Source organism: Sphaeramia orbicularis, chromosome 11, assembly GCF_902148855.1.
Source record: "Sphaeramia orbicularis chromosome 11, fSphaOr1.1, whole genome shotgun sequence".
NCBI lineage: Eukaryota > Metazoa > Chordata > Actinopteri > Kurtiformes > Apogonidae > Sphaeramia > Sphaeramia orbicularis.
In genome coordinates this window covers 46,805,583-46,828,048 of record NC_043967.1, presented here as the reverse complement: position 1 = coordinate 46,828,048, position 22,466 = coordinate 46,805,583, and the positions used below count along the sequence as shown (strand labels likewise).

General features: G+C 36.6%; 1 protein-coding gene across 4 annotated transcripts in view; it reads right to left on the bottom strand.

Annotated features, from left to right (window-relative positions):
* The window catches only part of tuft1b (tuftelin 1b), a 43,740-nt gene that overhangs the window by 8,122 nt on the left and 13,152 nt on the right, over positions 1-22,466 (bottom strand). For 3 of the 4 annotated variants that reach the window (XM_030147649.1, XM_030147650.1, XM_030147651.1), the window contains 7 exons: positions 8,930-9,007; positions 8,748-8,846; positions 8,584-8,670; positions 8,383-8,451; positions 6,627-6,716; positions 4,247-4,357; positions 152-375 (listed from right to left, as the gene is read on the bottom strand). In XM_030147649.1, coding sequence (XP_030003509.1) covers positions 152-375; positions 4,247-4,357; positions 6,627-6,716; positions 8,383-8,451; positions 8,584-8,670; positions 8,748-8,846; positions 8,930-9,007 — 758 coding nt within the window. Of the gene's footprint in view, positions 1-151; positions 376-4,246; positions 4,358-6,626; positions 6,717-8,382; positions 8,452-8,583; positions 8,671-8,747; positions 8,847-8,929; positions 9,008-19,144; positions 19,257-22,466 lie in introns of those variants that run through there. The other variant, XM_030147653.1, reaches the window with a different exon arrangement.

The following is a 22,466-nucleotide window of genomic DNA, read 5'->3' as shown; positions in this document are numbered from 1 at the left end:
TGATTTATATACTTCACCCTAAGACGTATACAGTACATTCAGTTACATAATAGAAGTATAAAAGGAGTATAATATTTGCAGGACATCTAATCTAATTCATGGTGAGACCTACATCTATGTTTTATTCAGTCCAACTTTTTTCTCCTCTCACCTCTGCTCACCCTCCTGGCCTTCCTCCCTCTCCGCTTTGAGCTGCAGCAGTTCTTCCTCCCCTGCGGCCATCTTGTCTTTGAGGATGCTGCTCTCGATCTCCATGCTTCCCAGCAGCCTTTGCAGCTCCTCCAGCTGCTGACCTCTCTCCTTGGACTGCTCCTCTGCCTTCTCAAGACGCTCAGACTGTTCGGTCAGACGAGCGCGGTACTTGTTATTCTCCGCCTGCGAAAGAAGCCGCAGAGTCAAGACTCACTGGTGTTTGTTACAACATAATGACACTGTTAATGGTTTTAACTTAGAGAACCATTAGCATTAACATTTTACAGGTTTGGCCACTGCTGGAATGTAATGGATGTTTAATGGAAAAGTACCACACACACAGAACTGTAGTGAGGTGATCAGTGGAAGTAGAATTAAGAGTTGAACAAAAGTGCTGCATATTCTGGTTGCATATGCATTTCTCTTTTAATAGATTAAAGACATTAGGGACATGTTAGTTGGTAGTGAGGGTTTAGACCAGGGGTCGACAACCTTTACAACCTAAACAGCTGTTTTTGTCTCGAACAAAGACAGAAATCTGATTGGACCCATGTGTTATGACCCTGGGTCATAAGTTGTCTATTTATCGGTATATGTATATATGTTTCCTGTTTAGTGTGTGTGTATGTGTTCTCCCCCGTCCTGTAGGTGTGCTGCGCCCTTTTGTGTCTGTTTGTGTTGCAGGTGCTGATTGGTGGAACAGGATTACCCGGCCCCTTTAAAAATGGCCCTGGAGCTTCCGTCCATGCTCTCTCTTGCCTTCTGCCAGCTTCCAACCCTGTGTTCGTGTGTGACCGTCAGTCTTCGTGTGATAATTCGATTGTACATTTATAGTTACCTCCGCCAAGGAGGTTATGTTTTTGCCAGGGTTTGTTTGTTTGTTTGTTTGTTTGTCTGTCCGTTAGTGTGCAACATAACTCAAAAAGTTATGGACAGATTTGGATGAAATTTTCAGGGTTTGTTGGAAATGGGATAAGGAAGAAATGATTAAATTTTGGTGGTATTCGGGGGCGGGGGGGCCCACTGATCAGCCTTGGCGGAGGTCTGCGCTCTCCGAGTGCTTCTAGTTGTAAATAGTTTTGTTAAATTGAACCTTTTTCTGGTCGGGGAGGTCAGCTCTTTTGTTTCTCAACGTTTTCTCCTGTTTTTGGTTAGGAAGTTCAGGTTAGTTTTCTGTATTTTATTTCTTGCATTTATTTTGAGTAGGTAATTTAGTTTAAACTTTACAGAAGATATTTTGTTTGTTGTTTTAGCCACTCCCTCCCCTTACCCTTCCTTAGTTGTTTAGAAAAAAATAATTGTAATAAACATTGTAAACTTTAGTTTTGACTGACGTGTGTGCTTGGGAGCTGGGAGGGGACAAAGTAGAGCACATTATGTTCGCCCTGGTAAACCCCTAGGCCGGGGCGTAACACCATGAAAAAAATATTTAAACCCATCTACATTTTACAATGAAGTGGCTGCTCTGCTGTAGCCTATTTAGTTGATTAGTTTGCTATTTAACTTTGTATTTCCATTACAATAATGCAATGTCTGGTGCATTTATGAAATCATACAACTACAAGAAAGAAAACATTCAAGATTTGTACATTTTTAAAAAAAAATGATGGACACTATTTCCAAAACATAATTATGTTGTGTGATGGAGAAAAAGCGCAACTTTCATGTATAGTGGCGTACTTACAAACTACAAACAAATGCAAATTGAGCATCTTGTATTGAATTTTGGCAAGGAAATAATCCATTTTAGTTTATAAGCTGTCAAAAAATTATTTTATTCCGTGTAAAGCCTGCACATTTTTGCAGATGGACAATGTTAAAAGTAGATTTAGGCCTATAACATTGTTAAAAAGTAAAGACTCATTCAGTTAATTTCAAAATATTCCTTTTGTTTTTTGACGAGAGAAGCCATAGAGAGAGGATAAAGAGCCATACGTGGCCCCGGAGCCCCTAGTTTAGAGACTCCTGCACTAATGAAAAGACAGGAGGCAGAGCTGAAGATGTGGAGATTTTCTTTGATTGTGACAAGAATGGACAGGATTAGAACTGAGGAAAAGGATCAGATGTTTTAGGGACAAAGTGAGAGAGTCCAGATTAAGATGATTAGGATGTGTGCAGAGGAGGGAGAGTGAATATATTGGTAGACGGATGATGAAGATGGAGGCAAAGAGGAAGACCTGAGGAGATTTATGGGAGTGGAGAAGGAGGACATGCAGGTAGGAGATGGAGTCAGATGGAAGCAGATGATTTGCTGTGGTGGCCTCTAAAGGGAGCAGCCCCAAGTAGAAGCAGATTAGAGACATTAGACACATTCTTTGGAATTATCTTGAGGAAATGCAGAAGGAGACAGAATGTGTCAGTTTTTCCTTCTCTGTAATAAAGTCTTACACTACATGGGTTTGTAGAATGTGCGTTTTCTTCTTTACAGATGATCTGCATTTCTGACAGTTAACATTTAATCTTTGTATTTACCCTTAGTAGTTTTTTTTTTTTTTTACTTGAACTGAGCTGGTTTTGTTCTCATCCAAGAGACTTCATCAGTTCTTCTTCTTTACTTTGACCTTTTTAAAGAAGCTCATTTCAGATTCTGCAAGTAACCCTGGAAAACCTTCCCACACAAGCTTAACTGAAACTTTTATTATCAAAGTGTGTGCTGCATAGGTTTATGTTGGTTTAGGTGGAAGTGAAATTATTTCCAAGTTCTTGAACTGATGAAGTCTCTTGGAGGAGATGAGATATTTTCAAGAATAAAACCAGCCCAGTTGAACTTCAAAAAAATAAGGATGAACGACGACCAGAGCAAACGAAAACTTACACAGGAATCTTTATATTTACTTTTTATTTCTCAGTTTTATTTGTCTTTCACTGGAAAAAATCTAAATATTACCAAGTGTATTTTTTTCATTTCTAGTCAAAATATCTCATCGCACTTAAAATAAGACATAATCACAAAACAGTAACTTTTCAGTTCAATATAAGAACTTATTTTTAGACAATAGATCTGGAAAATCTTATTTCAAGAAATCTTACCAAGATAATTTTCACTTGTTCCATTGGCAGATTTTTTTTGCTTAATTCAAGCAACATCTAGTATTATTTTTTTTAACTTGTTTTTAGAGGGGCATTTTTTTCCAGTGTTTGTGTGCTGAACTGTTCTGACCTTGTAAACATCTACTTCCTTAGAAAAACAATCTCATTATAAACATATTCTAACTAATATTGAGCTAGATTTAACCAGTTTCAAGCCAAACATTTAAAGGAACATGCTTGGTTTTGTCATGTTTGCCCATTTTAACCTAAATTATCGCTGTTTGTTCTTTACAAATGACAGTTGCGGATTTAATCCTCGTATTCACTTATTATTTTTCAGTTTTGTTTTGTATTTTGTGTGCTAAATCCTATCTCAGACATGACCATTCATTATTGTTGACTACAAAAATATGAGAAATGGTTCAAATTATATAGTTTAATGTGTTTTTCTTACATCAGTTTAATGTCACACATAGGGCAAAGTACAAGATGTATAAAACAGCACATAACAAATCTAGCACAGGCTCTTAAATGATATGTATGTATATTTTAAAGTTGGTGGTTTATTCACATGTATGTTTCAGTTTAACGACCAAATATTCCAGTGTTTTAAATGACTGACTCTCCCTTGTATTAGATAAGTCACTTTGCACATTTCCTATAATTCAATCTTTATCTTGTTCTTCACTTAGCAATGTGTTCTTCTATCAATGTGAAGGGAACGGTGCAAAGTAAGAATTTCATTGGATGGTTGTTTTGAATAAACCTTTTGAAGCTTAAATAATGCTGAAAGGATCAATAATCTATGAACTTTATCCAGACTCCACAGTGTTCGTACATGACCTGGGTGATTAATGTAATGTGGCGTAAAGACCCAAACAGTAAAGGATGCCAGGATGAGGGATGAAACCCAAGGATAATACTGACGGGTAATGATGATAATTTCAGGAAGTCGAGCAGCAGAGCACTGAGTCATAGCTGCAGACAGGAAATGGTGTCATGTTCCTCATCTCATTACACCGACCTGCAGCCGCTCCCTCTCCTCCTGATGCCTCTTCTCCATCTCCTTCAGCTGGGCGTACAGACGCTTGGTCGCCTCCCGGAGCCTCACAGTTTCCTCTTGATTATCCCCCACCTGAGCAGAGGGCGACACAAAGTGACCGGTTCAATTAGACTTAATCTGACTCGAACCTGAGGGCAAGGCACGCACTAACAAACAGAAGACAGACTGGTGGAAGGACAGTTTTCATGTGTTTAACCCTTCAACACCAGGAACTGTTTTTATGGTGACTGTCAAATTAATATTCTTCTACATTTGACCTTTCCCAAATTATTTTTCAACATTTATCATCAGACCATCCTCTGTGTTTTGCATCTTTCAGTTAAAATTAGTTATTTTCCTGTATTCAATTTACTGATAGAAACTGATGTGTATAGAAGCTCAGAGTAAATTTAAATGTTATTATACCAAAACAGAGGAAACTGAAGAAAACATGACTTTTCAGCAAAATTTATCATTAACGGATTATAAAAATAAGCATCTGCAGCAACTGTCATTTATCAGACTACATGGGCTGTAATGGTGCATCAATGCAGGAGAAGATGACAGTGTTTCACTACATATCGATAAGATCATTGGTTCCAAAGTTATTCAGCATTTTTGCCTTTTTTTGTGTAAAGGCTCATTGTGTATTATTTAGTGACATCAAGTGGCAAAGTTGCAGATTGCAGCCAACAGATGCAAAAAATATAAATATGTTTTAAACCAGGTTGAAAATATTGCTCTTTTAATGTGCCAATGAATGAACTCTATAATTTGGACTTTATTTTTATTGTAGTATGAGACAAAATTTATTCTTATTGCTATGCAAGTCTAGAGGACAGTCTATTCTTTTAATTATTTTAATATCGGTCTTAGGGAACTATTATTTTTTTTGCTATTCTACTCTTCTAATAAGATATATCTTTTTTTTTGTTTATTCACTGTTTATTCACTTTTTATTCCCTCTGGATGTTCCCTTTATTCATGTAAAGCACAATGAATTGCTTTTGTGTCTGAAACACACTATGTAAATAAAGATTTCTTTTTTTTTTTGTCAGACAGGTGGAAAAAAAGCAGATTTTTTACATTGACATGTTTTGGCTCCAACCTGTAGCCTTCCTCAGAAGGGTCACTTGATGTTACTGTGAAGTGTCATTGTCAGCTGTTTCATCCAAGTTTGCCAGACAACAGAGGACGATTATGCCCCCTTCTGCCTGGTGTCCCACAGAGGACAGCATCCCTGGTATGGGATAAAGTGACCCTTCTGAGGAAGGCTTCAGGTTGGAGCTGAAACATGTCAAGGTAAAAAATCTACTTTTTTCCACCTGTCTGACAAAAAAGAAAAATAAATCTTTATAAATTCAGTAGACATTAAGAACCTAATCGGACTACACTATATAAATCAACTCGCCTATGAATATCATATTCCATTTCTGATATCAGATCCTCCTAAATCCTCCTAAATCTTACACACTTAACCATCAGTTTTTCAGTTCCTAGACTTTTATTCTAGTTTTAACAAATGTAACCAAACAACATTTTGTCAACTTCAGGGTAATTGGCTTTTTTTTCTAGTTAGTGGGATTGTTCCAGGAGTCTAAATAAGCAGTCAAGAAGCTGCATGTTAAATTGTGCAGAGATAATCTCCACCTCAGGGCTGGTGTTGTAGCAGAAAACAGAGCACTTTTCTGTTTAATCCGACACCCCTTAGTTTAGAATAGAGGACAGTGTAAACTGAGCCAGGCTCACTTACCTACATACCACACATACAGGTCATACACACACACACACACACACACACACACACAACACACACACACACACACACACACACACACACACACACACACACACACACACACACACACACACACACACACACACCCACCCTCTCTACTCTGATTACTTCCATGGAACATAATGGTGTTCAGTAGCAGATGATGTTATGATGTGCTGAGTCGAAAATAATGCACAGGGAACATGATATTGTGCTGTGTGTGGGTGGTGTGTTTTTGTTTGTGCCATTAGTTGGAATGTAAGTGAGCCCTGGCGCTGCATGTGGTAACCATGTTATCGGCTTCTGAGAGCCTGGCGCTGTTTTTTGGAACAGTGGGTAGTTGGCTGGTGCGACCGAGAAACAGCTGGAGGGCCTGACAAATTTTCCGTTATGAATGTTATGCCTGTCATCTAAATACAAATTAGAATGGGCTCAGAGTGGTTTGGGCTGAAACTGGCTTCTGCAGACACAATCCAGCCTTTTCCCCTGCTTCATTTATATCACGCAGATGAATAATCAGATCATAAAAGCCCTTCACACATTCTTCTGAAGATGTTAGAGGAGGCTGAATTGGGATTAGCTTACATTAGCGTCTGACTCAATGAGAACAGTGTTGCCGTTGGTGACAGCTGGTTGGATGCTGGGCATGTTGACTCTGTAGCCATTGGCTGGATACTGAAGAGCAGAGAAAGCAGCGGCTTGTTAGTGCAGTTAAGACTCAAGTTTAGCTTTTATCCTTAAAATATACATTCCTAATGAAAGCTGGGCATGTTAAAAACATTACCAATAGCAAGCGAAGGCAGTGTGTGACTCATCGTTTTAATCATTAAAATCTAAAAGTACTTGCTCTTAGCATGTGTTCACCTCTTTTTGCACCATAAAATACACTCAGACACAATACTGAGATTCATTGTTTTGGTGAATAAAAGGCCAGAAAATCATGAAAATGCACATAAAAAAGTAGATGTGTTTCTGTTAGAGGGCTTAATGTTTGGAATGGCCTGGAACATCAATTCAAACAGTCTAAAACAATTACAACGTTTAAAAAGATGTACAAATGAACAATTATTCAAAAATATAGAGCTCAGGATTGACTAAAGAAAATACTTGTTTAAAAGACTAGGATCAATATTGGTAGTTGAGGTAAGGACATGATTTACCTGAATTAAATGAAATGTGTATTCTCTTCTGTTGTATATCTTGCAATGATAACAATGACTTCTTTTTTGTTTGTTTGCTTTTATGTGGAAATATTAGGTTAATTGTAAATAGAGTTAGGCAAAATAAGTCTGTACTTCAGCCTAAACCCTTTCGGTCGCATTATATATGTAACAATGGATATGTAGTTTTTTGTTGTTGTTTAAAGTAATTAACCACCAAATAAACTACTACTACTACTACTGCTACGACTACTACATACAAATTAGAGGCTGACTGATAAATGGATCCAATATTCATGTTTTTTTTTTTTTTTTTTAGTGAATACTAAAAATCTGGTATTTTGACTGAGCAGCAATGTTTTTAATAATAATAAGAAAATAATAATAATAATAATAATAATAATAATAATAAAAAAACATTGTTACTATTACTTAATATTTGCAATCCATCCAGTTCAGTGTGAAAACTGACGATAAATAGTGTTGAAATATTGTTAAAATGTACTTTCACTTGATTTGGTAGCTTAAATCATCAAAATATTTAAATTCCTTTGACAGTTTGTACTTAACTGATTTTCTTCTGCACAGAGACTTTGTTATGTTATTTTTCCTGCTGTTGCCCCTTCTCAGAGGGCCTTGGGGTTGGTTTGGGCACGGGGGGGAAATTATATAAAAGGAAATGTATAGTGTATGCACTGTAATTCCACTTCTTCGTTGTTCTACTGTTACATGGCTCAAAAAACATGAATTTAAAAAAAAATTACTCTGACAGTTTCAACCAAGGTTTTATATTAAAATTACTATAAACATTCACACCAACATTTTTCATTTTTACAGCAAATCAGGTACAACTATGTGTAATTGGACTCTTTGATTACTAATAATCAATGTCATTATTGGCCCAGAAAAACATCAGCTGATTCCTAATAGAATTGTCCAAAGGTGGCGTTTTAATGATTTGTTTTGTCAAAATATAATGAATTTAAGTGACATAAAAGTAGAAAGTCCCCAAAGATGATGAGCTTTAAACAGATGGTGCTTCATCTGATATTTTTCCTGTAAAACCATCAGTGCAAAAGTGACTATTGATGAAACTTGTATCCATAAACCAAAAGTACAAAATGTCCTTGAATATTTCAGAACTTCATTAACTGAGACACCTTCACCATGTGGGTGTGTACCTTGTTGTTGTTCTGACTGTTCTGTCTGGCTGCCATCTGCTCCCTCAGAGTCTTCAGACAGTACCTCACCTACAAACACAAACATATTTCAGAGATGTGTGGTGTGTGTGTGTGTGCCCCACAAAAACCCACTTAATACTAACAGCTCAATGTTGACTCATTGTCTAAATATGTTTGCAGCTGTGACTGTCGTGCACTAACCTCCTGGATCTGCGACACCTCGTCAGTGAGCATCCTGAGGTTGTTCTGGTGGGTTTCTGTTGTGTCTGGACGGGTCTCAAGGTAAACCTGGGGAACGTAGGCAGATAAAACAGGTGAGGAGAGGTCAGGAGCTAACAAACAACTACACAGAAACACTCACGTACCTTGATTACTTCCACTTTTTCTTCTGTCGGTGTGATGAGCTCAACTGTTCGTTCCTGGTCTGCTGGTTTTTGTGGCAGCACTACTGCGATGCTACTTTCCTGAAGAAAAACGGGGAGTTTCACTAAAGGAAATCACTTACATGAATGACTGATTGTTTTCTTAAGGGTTTTTTTTTGTGTACCTTGGTGCTGTGTCTCTCTGAGGTGTTCCCTGACTGATTCTGATCTGGTGGAGTAAGTCGAAGCTGCTTGCATGTGTCCTGAAATGAAACATGAGAGGATAAGAGGAACTAAATGACTAAAAGAGCAGTGGGGATTCTGAAAAAAAGAACAGACTGAGCCAATCAGAGGAAAGGAGGGGCACAAAATGAAAGTCAGAGGGAAAGAGGGTGGAGCACAAAGAATGAGAGAGGGGTAGTTTTACCCATAAAACTCCCCATAGTCAAGTTCTTCCATAGATGCTGCATAGTTTTACGGTAACTCTTAGCAACCCACAATGAGCAGACATTTCCACTGCATCCTCAGGGCCGGTCTGGTGGTCATGACCACACACTCACTGGAGGAACGAAACCCTCTCTGTAGTTGCACCAAAAATACCAACGCTGAAATTATCTGTGACTGCTTAGTCATTCTCACGCTGAAGTTGGTCACCATAGCAACAAAAACATAAGTATTTATGGGAAATTTTGTGTCCACAACGGAGACAGAATAGAAAAATGTAACTGTCTGACTAAGATCAGTCTATTTTCTCCATTCCCTAAAGATGTGGGTCATAAGAAATTATACACGAGTCACCAAATAAATATGAAAAACATAAGCACGTTTTGACAACACGGATTCATTTGTTCATATTAGTCTGATTATATGAGTTATAAGTTATTATTAGAATCATATTTTGAACCTATATGAGTATTAGATAATTAACTTCTATGAACAATCATTACATTTAAAGAACTTATGAAACTGTTTTAAGAAATTGTCATTTTATTTATTAATATACCTCAAATTATGTTAATGTTAACACCTGTGTGTTAAGGAGGGGTGGAAACCACTGTTCAAAATTAATAGAAAAATAGATGTGTGATGAGAAAAGGTGTGATTTTGTTTTGACATGGAAAATAAACTGAAAATAAGTCGAACTGTACAACAGCAACTACAGTGTTTTGATTGTAAAATAAGATACAGATTTTTAGAGTTAGTCAGTTTTTGAGTAGAAACCCAAAAGGAGTTAAGTTAAATATCAAATAGAACTAGGAAAGACACACTAGGTCTAATAAGATACTGTTTTACTGATGAGAAGATACAAAGTTGAAACCTGTTAATTCCATGTTAATGCAGTCACTTTATGTCAAATATATTTAGTAACATGTGCACAGATATAGAAATGTAGACAAAGTTGTGATTCATCCAATTTACAGTATGTATCTTCAAAAGAACTACTTTGTCTTTAACACTTTCATGGCCAAATTAAAGAAACCTTTGTTTAGATGACCACTTCATGACATTATAAAATCAGTACCAAAAGTTTGGCATTTATACAAATAAACTCTTTGTGTAAATGTGATTTATCTGCCAATAAAAGTCTGTGAAATTTCTAAAACACTTCATTGTTGTTCGGTCTATCTGAAAAACATGGACAAAAAACTCAAAACTGAAACTGAAGCAGCAAAGTTTAAGAAAACCCTGCCAAAACATTTAACTGTGACTACAGGTCATGTTTATTAAAACACGTGTAGTGGAAGAGAAAAGCCCTTTTCATGGTGTAATGGAGTAAATAATATTCCCAAAGTAGACGGAGTAAACACCTGAGCAGGAAGACAACAAACACAGGTGACAAAGGCAGAAGAAGACAACAGACAGCTATAGAAAATTCATAGAAATCAGAGAGAAAAGGAGTCGACTTGTTCACTTACACTGGTCTACATGGTTTAAAAAAATATCATCTGCCTCAGGGAGTAAATGTGCTAAATCTGACATACTTTAATAAGATTAATTGAAAAAGTGCCTTTTAGCTGGTGTTTCAGTGAATATGATGAAGTGTTATTACATATAAATTGATTTATATACATTTATACAACTGATTAATAAATCTTCCATTAGACAGAACCTGTAAAGTGAATGTATTGTAATGTACAGACAGTGTTTTCAAATAGATCTGGTAGCTCTGAGACAAACAGTCCTATAAAGTAAAACCCATTCTTTCATTAATTCTCAGAATTTCACATTTTGACCCAAGACTATAACTTGGAAACTACAGCCAACCAGCATTTTTCACTTATTTTTTTCTTTATTAGTGACTCAAACATGGTAAATATTCAAGATATTTTACAACTTGAACATTATGTAAAGATAATATATGCACAAACGTTCTTTTCTCATGATTTATAGGTCCATTTTGAATCATAATGACAATTGTTTATCATTTTTAAAAGAGGGTTCCTTGGAAAAAAAATTCTATTCTATTCTATTCTATTCTATTCTATTCTATTCTATTCTATTCTATTCTATTCTATTCTATTCTATTCTATGCATTTGTAACATAATTCGGGGCATCTGACGTCACCCAAAAACAAACACTTGTCTTCAGAGCCTATAATCCTCCTTGGAGACACCCATGTAACTTAAATAACTGGAGGAACATTTTCAGACGTTGTGTTGTTCTTTTTTTGAATACGTAAAAACAACAAAACATTTGGCTCTTTGAGACTCGAAATCCACTTCAGGTGGAGGATAAGGTCAGTTATGTAACACAGCTGTTGTTGACTTTTATCTTATCATAAACTTACAGTACGTAAAATCCCGGCATCTATGTGGTTTTATGCACGTATGTAGATAGAACACATACCAGCGCAGGTACTGGTGGAAAATGCTTCAAATGCTTTTAATGTGATTATATAAACATTAGTGGGTTTGTTCATAAAATAGATGTGAATCCTTGGTAAACAACACTGTGTTGTGACATTACTATGACATTTATTAGAATGGTATGTGACAAACAACTTAATCTTGCATTTTCATCCATTATTTCCTAAATAAGCATGGGTTTCATTGTTTGTGTGCAGTAAAAACATCAGGTGCTGACACATAATGCTCACGAATCTTATACTATTGGTGACTGAAACGTTCCTCATAAAAAGTGTTTTCCAGGACTGGCCCTTTATTTTCAGTCCTCGAGGTATTTTTACAAGATTTACAGGTAGGTGTGACTCTTCCATAGCCCATAAATTACCCCTAAACCAGCTGTCACAGATGTAAAACAGCTCAGGTGTATCCTGAATCTACATTTTACCTGATATTCACACAGTACAATTCTTAGCGCTTGTTAAAGTTGTCTGTTGTTAAATTGCTTTTTAAGTATTCATTAGAATCCTCTTTGACTCATGCCAGATGGTAAAAAGCCAAAATATTTTGTTACACAACAAAGCGGCTTTTCTCAAACAGCGACTGAACTGTATTTGATACAGCTCCAACTGATCATTGTGATAATGACACCTGTGGTAACAGCGCAGGAATGATCTGTACATACCACAGCCTGCTGTCAGACTTAATTTACATCCACTGGTGTAATTAGAACCGCAGTAGGACAGGTACACCTTTATGATGTCTTTAAATTATAAGGAGTGATATGCATTATTTCTACTTAAAGCATTAAAATATGACCTTAACCCATAAAGACCCAAACATCCAAAATCTACCAAAATCATCTACGGAAATAAACTGTTTAATCCCTGTTGATCCAATAATACATGTAAATAATTGGTGTAAAATACAGTTTGTCATCTTTTCAATGGTCATCAGATATGACCCATTTGGACGTTCAGCGGCTCCGTAGTTACCGTGGAAACACAGTCATCTTCTACAACATTGATCCACCAGTAAAACCCATGGAGTTGGATCAATGACAGTGGATGAACACACTGGGTTTATGTTCAGTTAATGAGAGATTTTACTGAGAAAAGTCACTTTTTCTTCAGTTTTCTCTAGTTTTTGATATAATAATCTTTAACTTTACTCTGAGCTTTTATGAACATCTGCACAATTAGTAAATTAAGTGTAGGAAAATGCCAGATTTTCACTGATTTGAAGGAAAAAAAACTTGATGATGCCTGAGTACAGATGCATATAGGATTAAAAAAAAGACCTTCACACTTTATTCAGTGAGTGATACAGTCTGTGGATTCATAGCATTAGTTCACTGGTGGGTTTAGTTGTGTGTTCTAGTACGTGACTGTTACGAGTTTGGAATATCAATACTTGCATTACACTAAAAACACATGTAAAAAAGTAAAAGAATTACCATTAGATTGTAGAAAGTACACCAGTGATACATTTTGTAGTTGTTAATACCATTCTGTTCTGTAACTAATACATGAAATACCAGATGACAAATTCATTTCATCCAGTCACTTCCTGTTTCCAGAGAACAGCCTGTATCTTTATCTGATTTCCAAGTAAGGCACAAGCACCCACAGTTTAACTTCTTCATTCAGTCAGTTCATGTCAAACTGAGCAGCGACTGTCCCACTTAAAGTCTATGAGAACAGTAACACCCTGCAGCAAATGTGCAATCACTTTTTTTTTTATGATAATTAATAAGTACCAAAGAAAGTGCCATACGTTTTCTTCTTTCTGAATAAAAATCAACAATCCATTAACAGATTTCCATATTTATCAGTGTTTAATATTGGATTCTGTTGAAATAAAAAGAAACTAGAAAAGCACTCAGAGCGCAGACCTCTGCCAAGGCAAATCAGTCCTCCCCACCCCCACCCTGATCATCACCAAACTTTCATCATTTGTTCCTTGTGCCAGTATCAACATTTCCTACAAACTTCATCCAAATCCGCCCATAACTTTTTGAGTTATCTTGCTAACAGACAAACAAACCCTGGTGAAAACATAACCTCCGCTGTTGCTTGGCGGAGGTAAACAATCTAAACTGGTATTATATTTGCATAAGCTGCTTTGTGAAACAAACCAAACTTACCAGTCAACCGCAGTTTATGTTTTTTAAGTGTAACGAACCTGCCACTCATAAGTCATTCAGACACACAATACATGCACAGACGGGGACATCCCAGCACGCCACATGTGAAAGCTCATTTGGTTACTTACGTAAGCAACCAGTTCTCTGCTTTGCATTTTGAGCTCGGGCTTAATGCTTTAGTTTGACTGGCAGTTCTTTGTGTGTAATTGCAGGGTCTGAAAACCATCCGTGACAGGCCCGTCAAACATATCAGACTGTGATCTGAAGGAGCGAGCGCCCCAGGGCTTTTCTGTCCTAAAGATCCAGAACGGATCGCGGGGTGGACACACCTTAGAACGTACCTGATGTACACGGAAACACAATGCAGACAACAACAGCGTGTTTGGATGAACAAAAGGAAGATGGGAAACTCCAGTGTGAGTTTGAAAGATAAGATTTTATCATAATGGCACAGACATGGAACGGTGAACATCAAACTAGTCTATGTTTATCTCCACAAGTGTCACAAATCTAAGGAAAAAAAGAAAACACTTATGTATTATGGTGTATGTGCTTAAGTCAGCAGCACATCCTATTATAAAGGGTGAAGCTCTGCTGAAGGTGCTTATTATGTGTTATTAAATGTTATTACAGACCGAGTGGCCTGTACCTGTGATCATGTTCAAACATAAGATCATTCTGTGCTTCTTGGTTCTCAAATTAAAATGTGCACATCTGTGAAGTCAGTTCTGATGCAACAACCCTGAGGTTCCAAGATAAATATAAATACAAGTGATTAAATCCAGAAAATGTGTGCAATGTAGAATATGAGGGTGGTTTTCTAAGTAAACAGGTTGTGCTGCCATTTCACCACAGCTTGAAACTGTTTCTGTTTTGTTTAAAAGGTGAACCAGTCTCCACCTTGTCGGCATGTGCAAACACTCCTCTAATGTACATAATGTGATCATTTATATGCACTTTGCATTTACAATGCCATAGATTCCTGCCTCCAGCGTGCAGCTCTTCTAGGCTTGTCCATGCAGCTCAGAGAACACTTTGTTTCCATTTCAATGGCATCTTTCATTAAAGAACATGTACCTTTGAAGAACAGAAGGAAAAAACTGGGATATTGCCATTTTTTTAATCTCTTCCTTTATGATACAAATGCATTGTATTTTTGTCTCCATTATGAAATGTAGATTAATTTCACAATGTAGTTCAATTGGCGGTTTATGATTTAAGAAGATTTTAGAGTTAATACTGACCACAGTAATTAAACTGTTCATCTGTGGTTCCAAGTCATGAATCTACGTCAATCAGTTTGATAAAATCAAAAATTCAACCTGTAATCTACCTGGGTGTTTGCTTAATACTCAGCAGATTGCACAATTCATCTTGGCAACACATGGAATATCAAATGATTTTTTTTTAACAACTGTAACTTTTAAATGAATCAATTATTTGTGGATAATTGGATTCCATCAAAATATAGTTTATATGCCAGAACTCATGTCTGTACATGGTGTGAGCTGCAGGTACCTCCATCATCAGTGTTTTTTAATAAACAGGAGCCATCTTGGCCAAAACAACATATTTTCAGACCTCCATGCTTTGCTCCATAATACCCAGTCCACTAAACTGATACCACACTGCTTTCTCACACCACAAACAAAGATACTGAAATAAACAACCTGGTCGGTGGTTACCAGCGGACATGCAGTATCCATTCACGTGTCTCGTCGCCGGTCAGCGCCTCAGCCAAGGCCCACAGGGAGAGTCTGTTTTCTGTCTCTAGTGTTGTGTCTTTGCCACTTTAGACAACAGAACTCAAAGACACAGTGGCGCTGTATCTTTCTCAGAAACCGGAATACAGAGCATGGGACAAAAACATCTATATAAAAAAGTATGAAGATAAGTAATTAGGGCTGCAACTAAGGATTATTTTCATAGTGGGTTAATGTGTCTAATAGTTGTTTGGTGTTTAAACAGGTGAGAATGGTTTATCAGAGTATCCCATAGCCCAAGATGACATTCAAGCCCAAGATGACATTCTTAGATTGGTTTAGTTAACCCAGATCTCCCTGACTTCTCTGCAGTGACTTTGTTAAAAAAAAAATAAGGAGCAAAATTAAGATTTTTTTTATTTATTGTCATAGGATTAAAGCCATTCTAAGACTGTCCATCTGTAAAAATGTGCAGCCTATACTCAACAACCAAAATACATGTTATACGTCCACTGTACTAAGGTCTGGTGCCTTTTATTTATGCGTTTATTTGTTCATTTGTCTGTCTGTCTATGCATTTACCCATCTACTTACTGATATATACCAAACTCAATATGACAAACTCAGTTTCCAGCATTCACAATTGTTTCTACATACAGTTGTGGCAAAAAGTTTTAACTGACTCTTTACATAAATGTATTTATTTGCCTATAAAAACTTTTCTTGCCTGTAATTATGCTTCTTCAATACACTAAATTATAACCACATGGAAAAAAAAACATAACAGTAAAAATTGCGAAAACAAAATTTGTGCCACACCAGGGGAGTTTTACTCTATTACACAATAAACCAGTTTCAGACTCAGTATTCAGAATCAGATTTAAACTATACTGCACCATAAATGCACCAAACATTGCAGTAATGTACTGGCAATGTACAGTTAAAGTACCAGACAATCATAAATAGACTACCTTGTGTTAGAAATCGATGGGCTGAACATTGTTTTGTGGCTCCAGACAGATTTTCCTCTCTTTTTCTAGTCCTAAATGTCTTTTTAGATTGTTTGAAGGCTGCCAATCCCTGTGTTAACCCAAAGACATTCAGTTTTCTGTCACAGAGAATTCAAGAAAAACAAGACAAGTCACATTTAAGAGGCTTGAATCAGAGAATTTTGACCTACTTTCATAACAATTACTTATACCAGCTAATTTATGATGAAAATAACTGCAGATTAATGTAATAGTTGATGAGAAAATGACAGATGGAATAACTGTTGCTGCTCTAAAAGGAATGATGTAGTTTAAAGTGCAAATACAAGTATGTCATTTGCAAAAAGTGGTTCTATATACAGTTGCGGAAAAAATTATCAGACCATCCCTTGTTTTCTTCAATTTCTTGTTAATTTTCATGCCTGGTACAACTAAAGGTACATTTGTTTGGAGAACAACAAAAATAGCTCATAAGAGTTTCATTTCAGAGCTGATATCTATCCATTTTCCATGGTCTTTTGATAATAACCAACATCACTTCAGTTCTTACATCAATAATATGGCATTGAACTGCCAAAAACAGTGCTTTTAGGCATTCCATGTTTTCTTTTCTGTCTGTTTTAGTCACATGATACACACAGGAGTTAGTACTGGATTGCATAACCTTTGTTTTTGATGACTTTTGATGGTCTAATCATTGTTTCCGCGACTGTACAGTGCACATCACACTATAGTACACATCATACACATCTGATCAACGTGAAAAATACATAAGGAAACGCCAACTTGCAAATCTGTGCAGCTCTGGAGGTGACATGAAAGCGTCCGTGTGTATTCACATACAGTCAGTGACCACCCACAATCAATGCACAACAAATAGCCCCTGTTTATCGACCTACAGCCTCCTCCATGTCACTGCTCACTGATTTAGAGATGGTATCACTGCTGTACTTAAGTGACTGAAGAACTGAGAGGTCAGCACTGCAGCTGTAAATCTAAGCAATAAACCTAAAAAAAAATTATCTTATCTTGATGGGTAAGGAAATGTGTTGCGATTTATCACCTAGTTGATAAGGCTATAAAATACTATAAGCAGGCAACGCAATTTCTAAATTCCCAACCTGAGTACCAACAAAGATTACAGCTAAGTGTGAAGTCCATCCATCTTTAAGTGCAGTCAAAACAGAGGCGTTTCATTATCAAACAGCATAAGTTCACACGCTGAAACTGCTCAGAAGGTGAGCCATAAAACATCTGAAACGTCATGGCACCTCGCTGATATGACTAACTCCTGCTCTGGACAACAACGTGATAATTATAAAGGCTTTTGTTATGATTAATACCAAGTGAGTGCGTCATCAGGACAAGAAAACCTGAATCGATTTTCCACGACACAAGCAGCAACAGATAAATGGGAGCTGCTCTGAAATGCATTCAGTTTGCTTCATTACATAATTTAACAAACCATGGCACACACTATGTTGAATACAGTACTGTTTCTGGTAAAAGTATGTGTTTATTTGGTTTAACTGCAAAATTCATGCAACTGGAAGCACATTTTAGGTCTGTTCAATGTTGTTTTACATCCTTTTGAGACCCAGGAAAGTCAGACTTTTGATTGTCTTGATTGGAAATATCCTGATACAGTTTTTTCATATACATTTTTTTTTTTACAGAATGTCCTGTGTAAAGCTGTGAAACTCTTGCCCCCTACAGAGGACAAAAATGCAATACTGGGTTACAAGAGGATATGACATTTTCTGGTAAAAGTATGTGTTTATTCGGTTTAACTGCAAAAATCATGCAAATATAAGCACATTTTAGGTCTGTCTAGTGTTTTATATCTTCTTGAGACCCAAGAAAGTAAAAGTTTTGGCTTTTTTACATTAAATAATTGTCTTGATTGGAAATATTATGATACAGTTTTTTCAGAATGTCATTTTGCAGTGGACAGTATTTTTATAAAGTAAAGCCCTGAAACTTTTGTTCCCTACAGAGGACAAAAGTGCATTACTGGGTCACAGGAGGATATGACATTTTCTGGTAAAAGTATGTGTTTATTCGGTTTAACTGCAAAAATCATGCAAATATAAGCACATTTTAGGTCTGTAGTGTTTTGTATCTTCTTGAGACCCAGGAAAGTAAAAGTTTTGGCTTTTTTACATTAAATAATTGTCTTGATTGGAAATATTATGATACAGTTTTTTCAAAATGTCATTTTGCAGTGGACAGTATTTTTTTATAAAGTAAAGCCGTGAAACTTTTGTCCCCTACACAGGACAAAATGCATTGCTGGGTTACAAGAGGATATGACATTTTCTAGTAAAAGTATGTGTTTATTTGGTTTAACTGCAAAAATCATGTAACTAGAAGCACATTTTAAGTCTGTCTAGTGTTGTTTTATATCCTCTTGAGACTCAGGAAAGTCAAAGTTTTGATTGTCTTAATTGGAAATATCATAATACAGTTTTTTCAGAATGTCCTTTGCAGTGGACAGTTTTGTTTTGTTTTTTTTTATAAAGTAAAGCTGTGAAACTCTTGTCCCCTACAAAGGACAAAAATGCGTTGCTGGGTCACAAGAGGATATGAGATTTTCTGCACTTGACTCATACTTTTAATGCAATACCTCCACTAGAAGGATCTCAGGGTTAATTATGACGCAGACAAAACAACCACCATGCAAACACTTATCTCCCATGGGATCAGTGTGATATGTACCTGTGCAGACGAAGATGTCCAGGACTCCCCGATCCCCCTGATGATCTGTGAACTGCGCTGTCGTCTGTCTCGGTGTGTGTGACTAAGTGTGTGGGAAGCCTCGGCTGTCTTGCCTTACATGGCTGGGTGAGGCTCCGCCAGCTGCCCAACCCTTTTTGCCTCCAGATTGTTCTCCCGTCACAGCGCTGTGGTGCCAGTCAAAGCAGGCGTGCATAGTTGTTAGCCTCCCCTGCAGGACTACGTGGCCAAGTACACAGTGGAAAGGACAAGAAGAGGCAGTTCCACTGACAGAAGAATCTAAATTTGGTAACATTCTGACGGTCAGGAAGTATCTGTAACGTGAATTTCACACATTTATTCAAATAAAAAGGAGAAAAAAAGACTAATATCTTCTTTGTAGTCAAGTTGGATAGCGATTTTCGGCTCTTAAACATTAAAGGAGTGATATTTTGCTTTTTTAAAATGGAATTATGCATTTTAAAATATTTCCCTGTGGTCTACATGAACTGTAAATGCTCTGCTTGGGTCTGAATTCTTCATTAATTCAACTCCACAGGTCCATCTTCAACCCTATTTCTGAGTAATGACACCAGAAAGGTTGTTTTGAGTGCTGGCCCTTTAAATGCAAATGAGCCACTTTATGCCCCGCCCCCTCCAGGTTGTTGGCCGTGCTTTCTGTCCTGTTCAGCCACTTGTGTTCGTTAATACAACCAACAACTGAACATTTTAGGTAATCGCCTCAAAGTTTGGAAATATTTTCAGTTTTTACAACAACCGCTGCTGTTGACAAACAATTAGGCATTTCCACTGACAGAAGAATCTAAATTTGTTAACATTCTGACAGTCAGGAAGTATGTTTAGCGTGAATTTCACACATTTATTCAAATAAAAAGGAGAAAACAAAGATTAATTTCTTCTTTGTAGCCAAGTTGGATAGTGATTTTTTGCTCTTATACATTAAAGCAGCAATATTTTACTTGTTTTTTTTTTTTTTAAATAGAATTCACATTGATAGAAGCAGACATTGCTAAGTGAAGAACAAGATGAAGATTGAATTAAAGGAGCGATATTTTGCTTTTTTGAAATGGAATTATGCATTTTAAAACATTTCCTGTGGTCTACATAAACTGTAAATGCTCTGCTTGGGTCTGAATTCTTCATTAATTCAACTCCACAGGTCCATCTTCAACCCTATTTCTGAGTAATGACACCAGAAAGGTTGTTTTGAGCGCTGGCCCTTTAAATGCAAATGAGCCACTTTATGCCCCGCCCCCTCCAGGTTGTTGACCGTGCTTTCTGTCTCGTTCAGTCACTTGTGTTTGTTAATACAACCAACAACTGAATATTTTAGGTAATCGGCTCAAAGTTTGGACATATTTTCAGTTTTTACTACAACCACTGCTACTGACAAACAATTATATCGTACTCGGAGAAATGTTCGACGGAAGTCTTGACCTTATATGTGCAAATGTCATGACGTAACAAGCTAGAAAAAGTGACAAATTAAGCAGGAATTGAAACGAGTTGTAGAAATCCACTCGATTTTTGCCAAAATGAATATAAAGATAGCTTTGCAGCACCTGGAGGGTTCAAATTCAAACTTTATGAACTATTAGGGTCTAAATACACAAATAAATGAACCAAAGACTAATAAAAGTGGGTTTAACAAAATATGACCCCTTTAAGTTTTCTGAGTTTCCTGCGATTTGTCTAGATATTGTCCAATCACAGGTGTTTTCAGACGGGAAAGAAGGTAAAATATCATTTTTCAGCAAATTTTTTAGTTATATTGTCATCGTAAGTTGGACCAGATGTGTGAACAAGTTTGCAAAAAACAAACCTTTACACAAAAACTGCATTTCTGGATGACATCTTGTCTTATTTTTATTGTTAGCCTGCTCCTAGTTTTAATCATTGCAGTCTTGCTACCTACTTTCTTTTTTTTCCCTTAGACTTAGAAATATAAAACTTATGTCACAGCATCGCGCAAAAATACAATGAAATTTGGAACCCTACACCGAAGTCGCACGCACATTAACCTCTTGAGACCCAGCAATGCATTTTTTTTCCTCTGTAGGGGACAAGATTGTAATATCTTTTACTTTAAAAAAAGAAAGAAAACGAAAATTCTGCCCACTCAAAAAAAACAACAACAAAAAAACAAAAAATCCAAAAACAAGACAATTATTTCATGTAAAAAAAAAAAAAACAAAAACAAAATTTGTACTTTCCTGGGTCTCATGAGGATATAAAACAACATTGGACAGGCCTATGTGTTTCCAGGTGCATGATTTTTGCTGTTAAACCCAATAAACACATACTTTTACCAAAAACAGTAGTGTACTTGATATGATGGATGCCACAGAACAGGTCCATTCAGTTATGTGACAAAACAAACTTAAAGCAAAATCCACAGTAACACATACTCTTGTCAAAGCCTGAGGTCATGGATAAATAGATCGTAAGTGACCCAGTAGAACGACATTACTGAATACGCCATGATTTATTGCACATCAATGGTTTTTCATTTTCAGGTAGGTTTTGAGGACAGAATGTCTCGGGGAACAAACTGTTCTTGAGTCTTTTTCTGCATATTTTGACTGTTTCTTTGAAGGCTGAGGAGTAACTTTTCTTGAAACATAAACCTCATACAAGTTCATATAATGTCCAGGATGTCATAATAATTAAAATGCCACTTATTTGTTTATATTTCATTACATTTCTCACCACTTAGTAGCATTGATTTGGAATAGTGTTACCTAATAAATCATTACTTCAACAACAATGAAAGTACGAAATGTTCAGGAGTTTTAGGACTTTTATGTGATTTTCCCGTAAGTGACTGGTAAATAAAACCTTTGGAATGAGTGCTTCATTTATCTGCTGGTAGTGACAGTGGTTGGTTGGTCACAGGCCTGTGAGGAATGCGTGGTGTGAGTTATATAACACAGATTAATGAAGCGTCTTTATATAACAGTTGCTGGCACAGTATGTGTGTCCAGTGTAAACAAAACTGTGCAAACAACTTCCAAAACATTTTACCGCTGACACTACCTCTAACTTAGCTTTACAGAACTTTCTTTTTTTTTTTTAAACACAGGTTTGTTGCAAATTTACAATTTAACTTGTAGCTGTTAAGTCATTTTCATTATATATTTATGCTACAAAATGTCCTAAGCTGCCCCTGTCCCTCCATGCGGTCGACTCCGTGGACTCTTTTAAAAAGCAGCTCATGACGTTTTTATTTAGGAAAGCTTTTGGTTGATGGATTTATCCTTTTTATCTATTTTATGAAATTATTCTTATGTTGTTTTATTGTACC